At 39.1% G+C, this 19,762-nt stretch overlaps 1 protein-coding gene across 1 annotated transcript in view; it reads right to left on the bottom strand.

Annotated features, from left to right (window-relative positions):
• Positions 1 to 19,762, bottom strand: part of LOC109936240 (protein ZGRF1) — a 446,880-nt gene that overhangs the window by 424,872 nt on the left and 2,246 nt on the right. The window contains exons 2-8 of the mRNA XM_048601379.1: positions 17,996 to 18,088; positions 14,544 to 14,679; positions 9,592 to 10,247; positions 9,247 to 9,385; positions 5,411 to 5,595; positions 4,132 to 4,331; positions 575 to 720 (exon numbers count right to left, since the gene is read on the bottom strand). Coding sequence (XP_048457336.1) covers positions 575 to 720; positions 4,132 to 4,331; positions 5,411 to 5,595; positions 9,247 to 9,385; positions 9,592 to 10,247; positions 14,544 to 14,679; positions 17,996 to 18,031 — 1,498 coding nt within the window. The 5' untranslated portion in view covers positions 18,032 to 18,088. The remainder of the gene's footprint in view (positions 1 to 574; positions 721 to 4,131; positions 4,332 to 5,410; positions 5,596 to 9,246; positions 9,386 to 9,591; positions 10,248 to 14,543; positions 14,680 to 17,995; positions 18,089 to 19,762) is intronic.

Here is a 19,762-nt window from a genome sequence, read left to right as displayed (position 1 = left end):
GAAAAATTTTGGCAGGGTGAAAAAGGATACTTTGTTTCCTTGAGTTGTTACGTAGTAACTAGTGGTCACAATTCCAAGACTGTCAGCAAGAAACCTAGGAGTGAGATGAGGAACCTCTTTACTCAGAGATATGTTAGGATTTGGAATCCAATGCCTGAGAGAGTGGTGGAGGCAGATTCTGTATGAGGCTTCAAAATAGAGTTGGATATATATATTTGAAAGTGATGAATTTAGTGGGCTATGGAGATAGGGTTGGAGAATGGAACTAGCTGGGTAGCTCTTTTGGGAGCCGGTAGAGATACAATGGATCAAATAGCCTCGTTCTGTACTGTAAAATACTATGGTTCTATACCTCCTAACATAATTTCCACTGGTATATATTCCAATCATATTTGATACATATCTAAAATTATGTATCAATATATGTAAATATGCAACAGGTTTCTAAACAATAAATAGAGTGAAATATATTACATAACTGAAGTTAACTAGTTAACACAAGAACAAATTGTACTCTCATTATTTGGTTCAGCCTCAACTGCGAGTTCTCTAAATTAGAACATTTTAAACATACCTTTATTGTAAACTGATGAGTTCTCTTTCCTGCTTAAGCCAAGGTACAGTTTAGTTTTACAGCAACTTTCCAAATCCCCTTCTATATTTATCATTTCTTTCACCTTGCCACGATAGAACTTCTTTCTTTGAAAAGCAGATGTTTTCCTGCGAACAATTGACACAAAAATCAGGTCATTTTAAATAAGTGAAAACATATCCAACAGAATCAACTTTCAAAATAAGGGGAAAATAGACTAAACAAAAAGAAAATTCTAGTTCATTTAAAAAAAAGAAGCAATCCAGTAGTACATATTGAAACATTTCACAACACTATGTACCAAAAAATACAGATAGCTCAACAATACTTTAATGATTTTAAAAGTTAAAAAAAAGTGAAAGGTTTTCTGGTGAATGGATATCATTCATCACACAGTGCCATTTCATCTGTCAGTTTAATGACCCATTATTGGTAAACTCTGTTTGACTGAAGCCATCAACAGCATTGAAAATGTGGTTGATGAAGTCGACCTGTTACATTATGTCACATGGTACTGGAAAACAGAAAATGGCATAAAGCAAAATAACTGAACTCTGCAGAAAAGCTTGTTCTTATGAAAGAATTTTACAAGGATATTAGCAAGCTGGAGAGGGTTCAGAAGAGACTTACCAGGATGTTGCCGGGTATGGAAGTTTTGAGTTATAAAGAAAGGCTGGATAGGCTGAGACTTTTTTCACAGCAGTGTAGGAGGTTGAGAGGCAAGCAGACAGAAGTTTATAAAATAATGAGAGGTAAGGAGGTATACATAGAGTTAATGGTAATTGTCTTTTCACTAGGATGGGGGAGTTGAAGACTAGGGGATACATTTTTAAGGTGAGAGGAGAGAGATTTAAAGAAGACACAAGAGAGGCAAATCTTTTGCACAGAGCGTGGTTCACGTGTGGAATGAACTGCCTGAGGAAGTGATGGATGCGGGTACAATTACAACATTTAAAAGATTTATTTGGGTAAGTACATGAATTGGAAAGGTTTGGAGAGATATGGGCCAGGAGCAGGCAGATGGGACTAGTTTAGTTTGGAATTATGTAAAGCATGGACTGGTTGGACAAAAGGGTCAGTTTCCATGCTGTATGACTCTATGACTCTATAACAGATCTAAGCAGGCTGCGATATAGACAGACAATCAGCTAGAGAGAAAAAGGCAGCTGCTAGCCAATCTCAGAGTGAGAGAAGAACAGACTGGCTGCAGAGTTTGCCTAGATTCAGGAATAGCATTTCTGCGCTTTTCCAAAAACAAACCCTGGAACTGTTCTCCAATAATAGCAAATAGTCCCTCACTGCCTGGTACAAATAGGTACAAGGTATGTTGGGATTTATCTGTCCTTTTGCAGCTCAAAATTACAATCAGGGTCCTATGGCTGGGTTTTACAGTCACATATCAGGCGGGCCAACTCCTCCTGTCACTGTACTTACATAAACATATGCCGTGCTAACACTGGATCTGCAGTCTCTGACAATACAGAAAGGAAATTGAAGCTCAACCAGGCTTTTGTGAAAAATAATGACCAAGCTAGTTCAAGCCAACCAATTGCTATTTTTTGTTTCCCACTCCATTCTTCACTAGTTACACAGGGTAAGTCATGGGAGTGAATTCGAGACATCTGAATTGGCACAAAGGCAGATGAAAATACATGCAATTGGAACCATGGCTGCATATAGCAGAAGAGTTTGCTGCTGAAAGTGACAGCAATTAACAGACTGCAGACTTCCTCCATACAGCTTTTGTAGGCTGACACAACAGCAAGCGAGAATGAGACGGAAGGGGGGCATTAAATTAATGATCAGTACTAACTTCTGGTTCATCCCACCAAGACATCCAATAAGACACAGCATCTCCCTACAAATTCCTCCTATGAGGTTAATTAGCTGGCCAATGCTTGATTCAACGTGCTGAAAGGGCAGGCATGGCAATGAATGGACTATGCACATCCCATTTCTCATTGCATTACCTTGCTGGAACTGCGCAACCTAGCCACTAGAATCTGCATATTTTAAACAGCTGTATGCATAAACCAAGGCCATTTTTAAAAAGTCACCTGAAATTGCATAAGACAGGCCTTCTGCATCAATAGCAAAGCGAAGAACTCCTGGAATTTCATTTTAGACAGAAAAACCCCTATCTTGTTTGTGCAAGCTCTCTGATAACTCGGAGGCCATGAATATATTCGGCCATAGCCTAGGAATTTGCAGCTGCCCTGTTTGTGTATAGTAAATTACAGGGGTACCAATTAAACTGGAATCCTTGCTTGCTAATTTCTCAACCCAATAAATTCAAGCTAGATCTTCTCTTGTTTTTCAAACTTTCTTATTATTCAGTCCCACCTCCTCATGCTTGACTCTTCATCATCCTTTTCTATTTCCATATCGAGCCTGGTTTTGTTGAAGTGATTATTTCTCAACCCTTCTCCTTTTCCCACATCACATACTTGTCCTACTTCATTTACTTCAACCAAAATCTAGCAACAGTTCTCTTTAACCAAAAGATTTGGAACATGTCCTGAGTATGATGTAGAAATTGCTATCTCACATTGACTACATGCATTATCTTTATTCCCATTTAATTCAGGATAATTTAAATTATTTAATATTACCTTGTTATTCTTTCATATTTCTCTGAATTGTTTGCAAATTCAGCCCTAAAACCATTGCATCCCATTCCCCACAACCAAGCTTTACTGCAGTATTCAATATTCTGTATTTTAAAATTAGACATATTATTTCCCTCCTTCAATTATATCCATAAGGATTTTCTCCACAAGCCCAGTACATCGTTATATTCTAGTACTAAGATAGAATACTTTACTAATGTTGCCACTCCACCACCTTTCTCCTTTGTAGACAATGTGATGGCCAAGAATAATAAGTTCACAATTGTGTCTAATCATAAATCACACTTCCGTTACAGTTACTACATCATATTCCTCCATTGCTATTAAAAACTTCTAGCTCTCTAATGATGTTTGGATTCTTTGTCCAGTCACCTACAACCCTTAACTCTGATTAATTTTGAATGGTTCTACTTTTTTCCAGTAACATTAACATAAAACACGATACCTGCAAACAGTAACATCTATGCATCTTGGGAAGGCAATGGTGTAGTGGTAATATCACTGGACTAGTAATCCAGAACCCCAGGCTAATGTTCTGGGAGCCTGGGTTTCAATCACTGTAGGCACAGAACTGGCATACATGTGACACCAGATCCAAACAACATGGTTGCCTCTGGGCCACTATGGACAGGCAATAAATGCTGATCTACCCAGTAAAGCTTATATACAACGAATGCTTAAAAAGTATCCAAAATGGTTGATGTAATTACTTTCCAGAATAGATGAGCAGTACAAAAAAGTCACTTATGCACAGCACTTAATTTTCCTGTAAAATAACTTTGCATTTCAAAAGTGATTACATTTTATTCCTGTTACTGAACAATAAATATAATTGAATTCAATGCAACTACAAGAAAAATGATAAAAAAATGTTTCACTATCAGCAAACACAGACAGAAACCAGCATACCTTATATGAAGCACACATTCACTGTACAGAGATATGTACTGACTTCTGATGAAGGCACCTAAACTCTTGGCATCAGATAGCGTTAACTTAGACTGGGGCTCCACTTTTTGCTCCAAATTAGTGGTTTGTATGTCATCTAACCACTTGAAAAACTTACACTGGTTAGCTTTTGAGGCATCACAAGTATAGAATAAACGACCCTACAAGAAAAAAAGAAATGCAAATTGCAGAATAACATTGGAAAAAAGAAAATATCTGAACAGTTGCTTTTCTGCCTGAATTACAGCAATGCTACATATTTCTGTTTGTAATATTAAAGTGGATTATGATTGCCAGAGATCCTATGTAAATCTTTTACACTATTTTTCTAAATAAATTACATTAAAATACAATACTTAGTGCTTATTGTATCAACTTTAATCATTTTGTGTAATCTTTCCACCATTTTAAAAGAAAAAAAATGTTGAAAACAGCACGTTTAAATGATAACAACAACACCCTGCCAATATCTCAGGGAGAGAGTGCAACACTGAGATAGTGATATAACTACATAAAGATCAGGAACACCTAAAGTTTAAATACATTGTGCTGAGTTAGTTGATCTCAGCCAAGGGACAGATTTATTGTAACTGGACTCAACATTCACAGACTATGGACAAGAGATGAAGCAACAGCTCAGTTAGAATCCTTAGGCCTGGTTACTATAAATGATCTTAGCTATAAGATGATTTGATTTAGCCCAACTATGATGTTTCCCACAGTCAAATAAATCTAGGTTGAGATATGAAGAATGGTAACTCAGGTGACGTACTAGAGAATTACATGACATTAGCAGACCTCTGGTACCTCACCTGTGTGTACATTATTTATTTGTGACCTTGACAATAAGTCTTAAGTCTGGAAAAGGGAGGTACAAGGAATCACATGGATGAAGATGGAGGATAGGTTGACACACAATACAGGTGAAATTACATTTGTCCACTGCTGTAGACCATGCCTGATTTGGAGTTCTTTTAAAGGTAAGGGAGCAGAATATCAGAAAAGCATGCAACAGATGGCAATGGCTTTAAAGACTGTTTTGCATCCACACATACGTACAAGTCACATAACCCCTCCCATCTTCAACACATATATACACTTAATGCTCTCCATCTAGGTAAAGATCAAGTGTGAGAACTCTGGTTAATTTCTCACTTGTCAAGCAGGAGTTTGGAGTTTTATTTTAATTTTACCAAACATATTTATACCAAAAAAACTATAAGCATGCTAAAAATATTACCTTATTTGGACCTTCCTTTTTAACCATGACAAGCTTTGCAGGCTGATGATGTTGGCAAAGTGGGACAAAACTTTGCTCTTTACCAGCAGTTCCTCCTTTTGCTGAAGAGTAGTTGGATATGTCAACTTTTGACAACGCTTTGTGAAGTTTCTGAGATAGGTCAAAGAGCCAAATATTGAGGTGCTCTGAAAACAGGGCAAGCAGGTTACATTGTACTGATTTCACACTGAAGAGTTTCTGTGTTAAATGTGTAGTTTTGAAAATAACAGAAGCAGCACAAGTCATACATCTGACACAATAGTAGGTGACCATATTTAGTTTTTTTTATTATCCAAAGTCAAAATTCTTCACATTAATTCCACAAAATAATATAAATAAATGAAAAGTAAAGATACCACAGTTCTACCAGACCTCATCAGAGAGAGAGAGAGAGAGACACGACTGCTGATAATTTAATCTGAGGATCACAATGCATCAGGTGAGGAGAGAGGTTGAGAAGGAGAATCCTTCATAGTAACCTCAGCCAGTCTGGGAGTTGAATCCACACTGTTTGCATTACTCCGCGTTGCAAACCAACTTTCCAGCCAACTGAGTACACCAATTGCAGCACTGACTTCTGTTTTGAGAAGTTGCAGCTGGAGGCCCATGCAACTGGTAAGAAAATAGAGGGAATATTGGTCCTGGGAGCGGAAGTGGGATGTAGGATGGATACCAGAGACGGGGTAGTGTCAGGTATTAGAACCGAGTGGGAAGGGGGATGTCGAATCAGGGTCCGGAGAGTGTAAGGTGTCTGGGAGAGGTGGAGTTGGAGTTCTGTGTGTGAAATTCGGTGATCAGTTTAATAGTTACCCAGGAGTCAGGTAGGTTTTTAATTGTCGAACTTCTACGAGATAACTGTTAAGTTAACTGCAGTGTAACCCTTTGAATTCTCAGATTTAAATGGATGACTTTGGAGGGTCCCATGTGCAGGGGTATTTCCATTTGAATCTTCAATTTCCAAGGTCCACTAGAGTCACAGAGTCATAGAGATATACAGCACAGAAATGGACCCTTCAGTCCAACCCACCTATGCCAACCAGATATCCTAAATAAATCTAGTCCTGTTTGCCAGCATTTGGCCCATATCCCTCTAAACTCTTCCTATTCAAATACCCATCCATATGCCTTTTAAATTTTGTAATTGTACCAGCCTCCACCACATCTTCTGGCAGCTCATTCCATACACGCACCACCTTCTGCGTGAAAATGTTGCCCCTTAGGTCCCTTTTAAATCTTTCCCCTCTCACTTTAAGTCTATACCGTCTAGTTTTGGACTCCCCTACCCTGGGGAAAAGACTTTGTCTATTCACCCTATTCATGCCCCTCATGATTTTATAAACCTCATAAGGTTGGCCCTCAGCCTCCAACGCTCCAGTGAAAATAACCCCAGTCTATTCAGCCTAACCATAAAGCTCAAAACCTCCAACACTGGCAACATCCCTGTAAATCTTTTCTGAATCCTTTCAAGTTTCACGACATCCTTCCTATAGCAGGGAGACCAGAAGTGAATGCAGTATTCCAACAGTGACCTAACCAACGTCCTGTACAGTTGCAACATGACCTCCCAGCTCCTATAATCAAGGCACTTACCAATATAGGCAAGCTACCAAAAGCTTTCTTCAGTATTCTATGTACCTGTAACTCCAATTTCAAGGAGCTATGAACCTGCATTTCAAGGTCTCTTTGTTGAGCAACACTCCCCAGGGCCTTACCATTAACTGTGTAAGTCCTGCCCTGATTTGCCTTTCCAAAATACAGCACCTCACATTTATCTGAATTAAACTCCATCTGCCACTCCTCGGCCCACTGGCCCATTTGATCAAAATCCCGTTGTACTCTGAGGTAAGTTTCCTTGCTGTCATCTACATTACCAACTTTGGTGTCATCTGCAAACTGACTAACCGTACCTCCTACGTTCACTTCCAAATCATTTATATAAATGACAAAAAGCAGTGGACCCAGCACCAATCCTTGCAGCACACCACTGGTCACGGGCCTCCAGTCTGAAAAGCAACCCTCCACCACCACCCTCTGTCTCCTCTCTTCGAGCCAGTTCTGTATCCAAATAGCTAGGTCACCCTCTAACCAGTCTACAATGAGGAACCTTGTTGAACACCTGAATGAAGATACTACTTAAGGTATTCTGTGGAGTCTCAATAAGCAATCCAATCTATACTGTAGAAGGGGCTATCTGGGCATCAGATAATCTAATCCATTGCCTGTAACATTCAATTCTGTGTGTTTAACTACATCAGTGTGTGTTGATTGAGGAGTCTGTGAGGTCCAATTTTCACGTTGTCAGCAAAGAAGACTCTTTGGGGTCAATAGGAGTGAGCTTGTTGTCATAATTTCCAATGCCTTAGATAATGCAGCGTGGTCTGTTTGGTTTAATTTTTTTGAGACATTTTAAGTGGCTTTGATAAAACCGAGTAGCTTGCTACACCATTTCAGAGGGTAGTTAAGAGTTAACAATGCTGCTGTAGGTCTTAACTCAGATGTAGCTAAAACGGGTAATGTTAGATTCACCTCCGTAAAGCACATTAGTAAACCAGAGGAGTTTTAACTTTGAATTTCAGATTTTTAACTGAATTAAAATTCCACCTTCCGCCACGGTGCAATTTGAACTTAGGTTCCCAGGACATTACTGGGGTCTCTGCATTGCTAGTCCAGTGATAATACCACTAGACCATTGCCACCCCCTTTTATTTCATTTTAACCCCTTTCCATCCTTTCTGGAAGTCAGTTACTCAAGTTAAATACAGGGCTGCTGTCAGGGTGTGGCTTTCTAGTAACTCCACATCTGTGCCTGGACAATAAGTGCTGACAGGCCATTCAATGTTGGAGCCTCATAGGCCTGGAGGTGTATCTCGATCGACTGAGCGACTCAACATTGGGAAAGAGGGGGCAGCTGAAAGCAAACCCATTGCCCACGCCTCCAATCCATCCCTTCCGAGTGATGCCTCCCTACACTTTCCATCCTGCCCACATACTCAGCTTTGGCCTGGGGCCTGTCGGTGATCCTGGATTGCTTGCAGCTGTCACCACTCCCAGGTGATGGCTAATGGCAATGGAGAGCTGCTCAGCTCTAACTGTCCAGCAACTTTCAGCAGGAGGAACTTCTGTCACGAGGTAATGAATCTTGTGAAAGATCTGCAGGAGGGCACTTAATACCCCATGGAACTGACAGGAGTTCTCACCAACTCTCCAATCGGAGGGAAAGACCCTCCCATCAGGTCGTCTAAATCCAGCTCACAGAGGTTACTGCAAGCAAGCCTAACCCTGTTTGCACCAAATTCCAGCAAGAGGTATTGAATCGCAATCAGCCCTGAAAGTGCCGATCGTTCTTGTTTTAGCTTCTAGCTCTGGATTTCTGAAGTGAAATGCACAGCCAACTTCCATTCCACCCAACAGCAGCTAACTCAGTATTGATCAAGGTCAGTGAGGCTCAGTTCCATATTTCCCCAAAATCGGAGAAAGAGACTCCAAACTGGAGATCACTTAAATTAAGTTATACTGAATATTATTCAGGATTACCAACAATTGATTTACAATCACAGGACTTGTAAACAAAAAGACAGAACTTGTCTACAACTAACTAGCAGATTTGGATGAGCTTCCATGCCAACTTCAAAGCTTTTCAAATGACGTGAGAAAATAAGAAATAGAAGCACCAATAGAAACCTGGATCCTGCTCCAATATTCAAGATGATGTCTGATCTCCTATCTTAATTCTAATTTCCCACCGTATTCCCATGTCACTTTATGTCTTTAGCATTCACAAAAATTACTATTAATACCTGTTATTGCTGCTGTGAAGACCTGTCGGTAATGGATAGGACTGAGGAAGGTAGCTGGGATGATTATCTGTCTCTTAAGAACCTTTGTTCCTTGTGAAACATCAGCTCTGGGAAAGCACAGCTCTGACAGTGAGGTATCCTGCAACAAAGAATACAGAACTTAACAGTCAGATCCAAATCAGTGTCTGTTTTATTGCTGACATGCTTAAGTGTCCTTCTTATCATCTCATCTTATAACTTTACGTAAAACTTTATCACTGCATATTTAAGACAGTAAATACAAAAAAAAATTACATTGTATTCAAGAAGTTAAGATACAGAGTTAATTTGAAACTAGTCACTTGCCTCTGACAATTTCCTATTATGATTTGTGTTGCTCAGTACATTGTGTTGGTAATGAGTAGAACTGACGATTGGCAAAGAGCATGTTTCATTTACTCTTAAAATATTTTCATGCTGTTTGATCAGTCTGTCTTTGATCAGCTCTACGGAAAAGGAATCATTTACATTTTCCTGAATTGCAGGTGTTCTCTCTTCCTCTTCCTCAAATGCTGCCCTGTCAGACATTCCTTCTGCACCTGAGGTACAATTTTGTGTACTACAGCTGCTACTGTTTGGAGATATTGTGATTTCATATTTTTGCCATTTGCTAGCCCTAGTCTGTAAAGTTCCTTGAAGGTTGATTGGGTTTGCAAGTTCTTGGATGCAAACATCAGCATTATCAACAGAAGTTTCACAGTTCCTGCTCAGAGACTCAGGCCTGACAGTACTTTCTGAATAGTCATGTAAATCTTGTCGTCTGTTCTTTAAGTAAATAGTTGAGCACTGGATATGCTGATCTGGTTCAATTACACCTGAAAGACCTTCAAAGGAACTTGTGGCAAGACACTGGTTGATGCATTTCTCTGTTTTTGGCATGGTAACAAGTGGAGTTCTTAGTCTGAAATTTGATTGGATTCTTGATACTCCATCATTCACAAAATTGTTTGGCCTTCCACTTACTGTGAAAAACAAGAATATGAAGATATGGTTCTGTGCAGGAAATAATTACATCAACACAGGTTGTGAACATCACTCACCAAGTACAAGAGGGTATCATCATCTGAATATTTACCTCAACCATGTCTTTAAACCTTTCTCCTCTACCACTTTGACTCTCATCTCTAACAGTAAGTACAAGGCACTCATGGGCAATGTTTGACACTAGGATAGACATTACACACTCAACTTTTTGGCTTTCCTCACCCCTGTTCTGGCCAAGCCAGGCGCTTCCTTAGGATCTCCTCAGTCTGGCTATAAATGCCCATCTCACTCTAAATTATTTCCCACAATGCTGTCTGAATTCACTTTAATACTAAGACGCACCCCTCCTCCCTGGAAATACTCAAAGTCTGGCAATACACAGACTAAACTATAACCACAGAGATGCAAACAGAACATACTTCATGGCTGCTCTGGAAGCTACACCAAAAAGTAAATGGACTCAAGGATGAAATACAACAAGCCATCTGACCAACTATAATCCCGACACTGAACCAGAGGAATGAATGAAGGATTCAAGAAAGACAGGAACATCATAATCCTACCAGCAGACAAAGGACGCTTGACCGTCATTACAAACAAACCAGAGTACTTTGAGAAAGCACAGGCACTGCATGCAGATACACACACTTACCAACAGGTGGAGATAGACCCAACACCACAGCGAGCAAATAGGATCACCCAAACGCTGAAACGCTGAAAAGTGCAGGCCAAATAACCAAGACAGACTACACGAAAACGAAATCAGAAGGTTCGAACACCCCCCGCTTCTACGGATTACCCAAAGTACACAAACCAGACAGCACCCTCAGACCCATTGTCTCCCTACCAGGCACACCTACATACGTACTGGCCAAAGACCTACAACAGAGACTGAAACACCTGGTCGGCGGATCACCTCAGTCCATCCACTCAACCCAGTAATTCCTTAACAACCTCATGAACATTAAAATTAACAACGACGAGATTATGGTATCTTTGACATCACAGCACTATTCACATCCATTGACATATCACTAGCCAAAGAAACACTTGCCAAATTACTGGATGCGGCAGGAATGTCTACTCCAAACAACTCCATCAACATGGACAACATACTCAGACTAGTGGACCTATGCCTCACCGCACACATCATCTTTAACGGACAAATATACAAACAAATCAATGGCACACCTATGGGGTCACCCATCTCAGGACTTATTGCAGAGATAGTCACACAAAGACTGGAACACACTGCCCTCCCCCTCATTCAGCCAAAGTGTGGATCTGATATGTGGACGACACATTTGTCATCATTCAACGCACCAAGTGAGGAGACACACCATTTCATCAGCAACATTTTCAGCAGGATCAAATTTACTCGAGAAGAGGATGCCAACAATCAACTTCCGTTTCTGGACATCAGGATAGAATGACTGACCAATGGAGAGTTCCAAACCACAGTACATAGGAAGGCAACTCACACTGATGAAATCCTCAATTTCCACAGCAATCAACCCAATGTCCACAAACAAAACTGGGTTAGGACATTATTCAAATGGGCCACAACTCACTGCAATACGCCAGAACTGTGCTGGAAGGAGGAAGAGCACCTATTCAAGGTCTTTGCTAACAACAGATAACCCAACAAATTCATCCACAGGTGCCTACTAGATAGACAATGCCAAGAGGACACAGTACGCCCCAATACGTTGGCCACACTACCCTATATCAAGAATATATCAGAACTGACAACGAGACTCCTACAACCACTAGGTATCATGGTAGCACCACAGCCTCTCTGTGACAAATATTTACAAGGACCAAAGACCCCATACGCATGACATGCAAGACCAAGGTAGTTTACAAAATACCTTGCAATAACTGCAACAAACATTACATCGGCTAGACCGGAAGGAAACTAGCCATCAGGATAAACGAAGACCAGCTAGCAGCAAAACAACACGACGAACTTTTCCTCATCTCAGTGCACTCAGACAACAAAGGCCATCAATTTAACTGGGACAACATGACCATCCTAGCTCAAGCCAACCACAGACACACACAACAATTCCTAGAGACCTGGTTTTCAACCCATAATGCATCAACAAACATGTGGAATTAGACCCCATATACAAACGCATGCAGAACAGACCGGAAATGACACAACCCAATTTAACAGACTGGATCATGTAAATACCAAGTGGAGTAGAACAATATCGCTTCATCGGAGGCCGCACTGATGTTGTTATCTAGCATGGTGACGAAACGTCTGTATGATAGCCAGTCAGCTCGGCGAGCAAGCCAACAATCTCATCCACAACCGGGGTACAAATCTTTGCAAGAACCTTAAAGGTCTGGCAATATCTGCGGAGGCAGAACATTTCAAACAGAGACTGAAGAAGAGTCATTTCAGACCCGAAACATTAATCCTGCTTTCCTCTCCTTAGGTGTTGCCAGACTTGCTGGGTTACAATCACAAAGATTTTACATCTCAGAAAGAGGTTCTTCAGCTCATCGTGTACTTGTCAGTCACCATGCATCTGTCTATTCTAATCCCATGTTCCAGCACTTAGCCTGTAGCCTTGAACATTATGATGTTTCAAGTGCTTATTTAAATACTTCTTAAATATCTTGAGGTTGGTTCCTGCCTCCATCACTCTTTTAGGTAATGAGTTCCAGACACCCACCACCACCCTGTGTGAAAATATTTCTTCCTAAAATCACTGGAACGTAGGAACAGGAGTAGGCCATTCAGCCCCTTCTGTCTGTTCCACCATTCAATGAGATCATGACTAATTTGCAGCCTAACTCCATATACCTGTCTTTGACCCATATCCCTTAATATCTTTGCTTAAAAAAATCTACCTCGGATTTAAAATTAACAACTGATCTAGCATCCATTGCTGTTTGTGGAAGAAAGTTCCAAACATCGACCACTCTTTGTGTGTAGAAGTGCTTCCTAACAACTCTCCTGAATAGTCTGGTCCTAAATCTCAGACGATACCCCTTAGTTTATCTTTATCTACCCTGTCTTTTCATGCTAATATTTTGAAGACTTCGATCAGATCACCCCTTAACCTTCTAAATTCAAGAGAAAACAGGTCTAATTTGTAAAATCTCTCCTCATAATCTCAACTCCTAAAATCAAGGTATCATTCTTATTGTACTCCCTCCCAGCCTAATATATCCTTCCTAACGTGTGGTGCCCATATCTTCTCACAGGAATCTAAGTGGAGTCTAAGTGCAGCATAACTTCTGCATCCTTGTATTCTAGTCCTCTAGATATAAAGGCCAGCATTCCATTAGCTTTCTTGATTATTTTCTGTATCTGTTTGTGGCACTTAAAGATCTATGCACCTGGATCCAAGTCTCTTCTGGATATGCACTGTATTTAACTTCATACCAGCTAGAAAGTATACTAGTCTATCCTTTCTCGGTCCAAAATAAATAACTTGCTAATGCTGAAATCTATCTGCCACGGTTTTCCCTATTCACTTAGTCTTAGCAATATCACTTTGTAATTTTATGCTATCATCTACAATGCTGCCTAACTTTGTGTCATCAGCAAATTTGGATCTGTAACTTTCCATGCTATTATCTAAGTCGTTAATAAATAATGTGAATAATTGAGGCCCCAACACAGATTCTTGTGGGAAACCATTGGTCACACTTTGCCAATTTACTACGCTACCCATTATCCCTACTTTCTATCACCTGCCTCTCTATCAATTTCCCAGAAATCACTTCCAAACCTCTTGCTCCTTACCTTAAAAGTGTGCCATTCTCCAGAATTTTTTATTTCACCTGATATTTGTTTGATCACCAATCATAGCCCCACGCCTTGCTGCAAACAAAGGCCTTAGATGAACACAACAGGGTTTACTGAGTGACTTCTCTGAATAGTGACTTCCTATTGCTGTTCGTTAAACAGTTAAGGGCAGATTCGCTGCCAGCAGCCTTCTCCCTCTGGACTTGGTCAGAGGGAAGTAGGAAGGCAGTGGGACCTCTAACTCGCACCCACCTACTCATCAAATCACACTGCATTCAATCCCAATGAATGAGTTAAGTGACAATTATAGTATTTAATTGTATAATGCAATTAATACATTTTGGAAGCAATTGGGTATTAGTACAGATGACACGTTTTTGTTTGCTGATGGCTATAATATGCCATAATATTCCTGTATTTGATTATAGATTAGACATATTTTTAAGAATTATTCCACTTCAGCCTTTTATTCTTCATTTACTTCCTTTTGACAACAAAAACTCACCACTGGTACTTGGTTGGTGGGTTGGCACTGAAAACTCAAGTTCACTCAGGTTACTATGCAGATTACCTCTGGGACATCTGAGTGCATCAGGCACAACTGAATCACCTGAAGGCACCTGTTGCATTGGAGAGTTTACCTTGTCAGAAACAAAATCCAAAAGGTTTGAACTCAATTGAATACCCTTTTTGTAATCTATTTTCGATTATAGACACTAATTAACATTGAATCGAATTTACTTTAGAAAAGTGTTTTCTAACAGCAAACAGCAATAGAATGTGGTGAAAAATGTTTTTGAATTCAGTTTCAGATATATGTGCACAGATTTAGTTAATTGAAGTTATGTAATCTAAAACACAAATATTGGTTATTTTTACTTAAGTAAAGATTATATAACAAGTAATTTATTCAGTCAAAATAAATGGTACAGGACATTCAGATATAGTTCATATTTATCAGAAAATATTTATTCAGCCGGACAGCTGGGTCTCAGTTTCAGAAATAATCCTTCAAAAATGACCCATCAACATCTTCCCTGTGTAATTTAACTACTTATCCACTATAAGGTAATACTAAACAACAGGTATAATACACTTCCTCTAATGTAATATTGGGATTCCCTTCCTTTTGTTGAACTGGGAGTTTCAGGCTCAATACGATTAATAGCTCCAGTCTCTAATATGTTTGCAATGATTTTGTTTATCTCAAATTAATTTAACATTGTGGAAGTTCAATGGTATCCACATGGTGAACCACATGAACTCAGCTGCCCAGCAATGTTTGACACTAAAATGTGCTTCAACGGCACCAGGGAGAGAAAAAATATTCATCAAAACACTGAATTCAAGGAGAGGAAGAATTTAACAAAGATGTAGGTATTTTCATCCATTTAGATATTTAATAAGAGTGGAATATTAGGTAAAGGAAAAGAAACCTTGATCATAATCACCTCAAACAACCATGTTCTCCTCAGCAAAACTGAAATTTGTTCTCTTACCGTGGAAACTTGATGCAACAATTGCTGAATCTGACGTCTTATCAAAACTGCGCAGTGCACTAATTTATGCAAATATGTATGTTTTTCTGAACGACGCTGTATTTCAAAAATTCATTCATTTTAATGTTAACTTTACCTGGAACAATCCAGCCAGCGCTGAATTCCTTGTTAAAGGTGGTGATACAAAACTGGAATCTGCAATGAGGCTCCCTGGAACTTGATGAAAAGGGTCAAAGTGTTCTTCAAATTCTAACTCTTCCTGAGAGACCCTGACTACTGTGTCACTGGATGCAGAGCCCTTCACCTGGTACCCTCTAAACTCAGCTGCCTGCAGAGATGTGTCAAACCCTTTTCAGAAGGTTATGAAATACAACCATAATTATCTGATAGTAAGAATACTTTCTCTAAATATGTTAAAGTTTATCAAACCGCAAAATAAAACTGCAACTATTCCAAATTTTAAAAACACATGAAAATCGTAAGAAATTTTCTTGATACCAAGTTAGTGACTATGTAATTGTCTGGCATGAAAATCAGTGGGACTGAAACTTGATTCAAAGACTTTACTTAGTTGTTGATCAGACTTGGGGCACCTGATCATTTTATAACTGATTTCAGTGTCCCTGAACCAAAAAAGAAGAAAGAGAGAAAAACGACAATCAGCCAAGATATACAGATTCCCTTGTTGTAATGTGTGAATTTGAACATTAAATGAGAACAAATTGAATTCCCTAGCTTGGAATAACCTGCTAGTCACCTATCAACGTCATGTTGACTAACTGGGTTCCTAGTTCTCTGGTTGCTCAATGTTAAACAAATTTTATCCTTGTTTTCAAATTTCTCCACTCTGCTCTTATAATTATTTACTTCTTTTTTGTTTCAGTGGGCACATTTCTGTTGTCTCCTTCAGTACCCCAAGATCTATGTCTTCCTCCAATTCTGGTTTATCATGCATGTGTGATTTTAATCACTTCACAGTTTATAACAGTGCCAAGATGTGAAATTACCTTTCTAAAATCTCCTGCCTCTCCAGCTCTCCTCCTTGAAGACGCCACTTAAATTCTACCTATTTAACCAAACTTATGGCTGTCTACCTTAATGTTTCCTTCGTTCCTCAGTGCCAAATTTTTTTTGATTGCAGTGCTGCAAAGTACTTTTGGGTATTTCACTAAAGTCACTACATAAATACAAACTGTTGCTAACATTAATCCTTGTCCATTACAATTTTTTTTATGTGAAAGATCCGTTGAAGTAACAGAAATCTCAACACTAAAACAATCATACCAAAAATATTAATCATAATAATCCACCAATATAAAATCAATTTGGGAGAAATGTGTATGTGCCCAATCCAATATAAACCCTTTCACATTTACATCAAAAGTTAGGAGAGGAGGAAAGGCAGAATATGGACCAGTATCAAAAGATGGTCACAGGTTGAAGATACCAAGGCTTTTGATATGTCAGGAATTATAACTAACTACAAGTAGACCACCTCTGAAGAGGAGGAATAGATGAACTAGGTGGAAAGTAAGACATTTTTCTATCCTGACCTATTGCATAATACAGGATTTTAATTTAAGGACTATTCTTTGTACTTGATATAAATTGAAGTCTTATCTTAGTCAATCTCACATGCAGCTGTGCTGGCCACACTTGCAAGGTGTCTGACTGTCTTCCATTCAGAAGTGCAACCATTTGGCAATATTTAACTAAATAGTACCACAACTAGCACCACAATTTATCTGGCACCTTTAGTTTAGTAAAATGTCTCAAAGTACTTCAGAGGAATGGTATCAGACAAAATTTGACCTACAGGTGTAACAGTACCACCACCCAATGATCTAAACTGGATTATTTCAGTCCTTTGCCTATACCCTCACATGCACCTCTCCAATCATGCTGAAAATGGATTTAGTGTGAAAAGAATCAATGCAATTATCTTGTTTCTTTATTTCTTAGATGACAACTGAACATACAGATTCATGGACGTAATTGGATTCACATAATCCAATCAGCACAATTTGTTTTCGGTTGTTAATGTAAAATACCAGGTTTTGCTTTTATTAATCAGTGTATTTTATCTTGGTAGACTTAAACAAAATAACTTTTAACTACATTCTTATGGCTGACACAGCCTGCGCTGGAAAATTTCCATTTAAAGCCTGACTGACAATGGACTCAATTCTAACATACTCAAAACCATTCAACCAAACAGAGTTAAAATCAGGCCCAATTTGTTTCATGTTCTCTATTTTTAACTTTGCATGTGCACACTCAGAAGACAGCATCTAAGCTTTAGCCTCAGTCGAGTAACATCTGGTAAATTGGGTTTAAAGGATTTATCAATGATTGGACATTATTTTCCCGATTAAAATAACTAATAATAGGAATAAATATTTTCTTCAAGGATTAGGTGTTTTTGATGTAATAAATAAATAGGAAATATTACTATTACCTGTAGTGCTCTGAGTGGTCTGTCAGATGCTGTCATTTTTTTAAGGCTGTTATTAGTCACCTGTTCTTTGAACGTTTCAACACATCCTGTAGCCTAAGTTTAAGGAAATAAAAAATATTTTATGCAACCAATTTCTTTCATAGCTTGGCTGGCATAGTGTTGTCCAATACATTAGCCACTTGCCACACATTGTTAATTTCATTTCTGATTAGCAAGTTCCAAACAAGAAACAGACACTTTATTATATGACCTCAAAACTGATGTCCATACAGAGCATTTATATGAACTTTTAAGCTTTTTGTGTGTTTACTATTAAAATAGCCAGACTAAAAGACAATTGTACACTTTTTTCCAAGAGTTGTTGGTGATTTCTGACCCAGTTATTAAAAGACGACTTGTGAATTGCTGAGCAAATGCAGATTTGTAAACTATATTTACCTGTATTCCCTGAGAACGTGTAAAGTTTTCTGATTAATGTATGTGGCTGAAATGGTGTGAATGATTGCCACAGTCACAACTGAAGATAATTAGAGTCATAGAGATGTACAGCATGGAAACAGATCCTTCGGTCCAACTCGTCCATGCCAAACAAATTATCCTAAATTAATCTAGTCCCATTTATCAGCATTTGGCCCATATCCCTCTAAACCCTTCCTATTCACATACCCATCCAGATGCCTTTTAAATGTTGTAACAAGCCTCCACCACTTCCTCTGGCAGCTCATTCCACACACGCACCACCCTCTGCATGAAAAAGTTGCCCCTTAGGTCCGTTTTAAATCTTTCCCCTCTCACCTTAATCCTATGTCCTGTAGTTCTGGACTCCCAGACCCCCACGAAAAGACCTTGACTACTTATTCTATCCATACCCCTCATGATTTTATAAACCTCTATAAGCCCCAGGGAAAATAGCCCCAGTCTATTCAGCCTCTCCCTATAGCTCAAACTCTCCAACCCCGGCAATGTCCTTGTGAATCTTTTCTGAACCCTTTCAAAGTTAAGGTTCTAAATTGGCGGAGTACGATACATTAAAACAGGAATGAAAAAATTGTACACAAATGAACAATTTTACTGAGATATTATTTGAATGGATTTTTGGGAATTTAGGGAAAAGATGCACTGGAACAGTAGGGTTGCTCTTTTAAAGTTAGGGGCTGTGATACATTGCTTTAATTTAAATCAGTCCCACAATGTACACTATCTGTGTGTGGTCAACTAGTGCAAAAAGTGTGCAAAAGCTAATGGTTCATTCCTGATAACACAGTGTGGAGCTGGAGGAACACAGCAGGCCAGGCAGCATCAGAGGAGCAAGAAAGCTGACGTTTCGGGTTGGCACCCTTCTTCAGAGCCTTTCTGACATCAGCTTTCCTGCTCCTCTGATGCTGCCTGGCCTCCTGTGTTCCTCCAACTCCACACTGTGTTATCTCTGACTCCAGTATCGGCAGTTCTTACTATGTCTGGTTCATTCTGGATATCATTTGTCACTTCTCAGCTTAATCAATAAAAGTCTTTTGGCCCAAACTGCCAAACAAAAGCAAAAATACATGTTAAAAGATCAAAAAAAAATACATTAAAGAGAATTTGACAACTTCCTGGTAAATGTGTGTCCTTCAAAAAAAAATTTCTTCACTGAACTATTGATATAAACTATTAAACGTAAAACTGTTAAACTGTTAACATTCAGATAACAACGTGTAGAGCTGGATGAACACAGCAGGCCAAGCAGCATCAGAGGAGCAGGAAAGCTGACTTTTCGGGCCTAGACCC

The sequence above is a fragment of the Rhincodon typus genome, chromosome 1, assembly GCF_021869965.1.
Source record: "Rhincodon typus isolate 14 chromosome 1, sRhiTyp1.1, whole genome shotgun sequence".
Taxonomy (NCBI): Eukaryota; Metazoa; Chordata; class Chondrichthyes; order Orectolobiformes; family Rhincodontidae; genus Rhincodon; species Rhincodon typus.
Note: the sequence above shows the minus strand (reverse complement) of the source record. Positions and strands in the feature narration are given on the sequence as shown.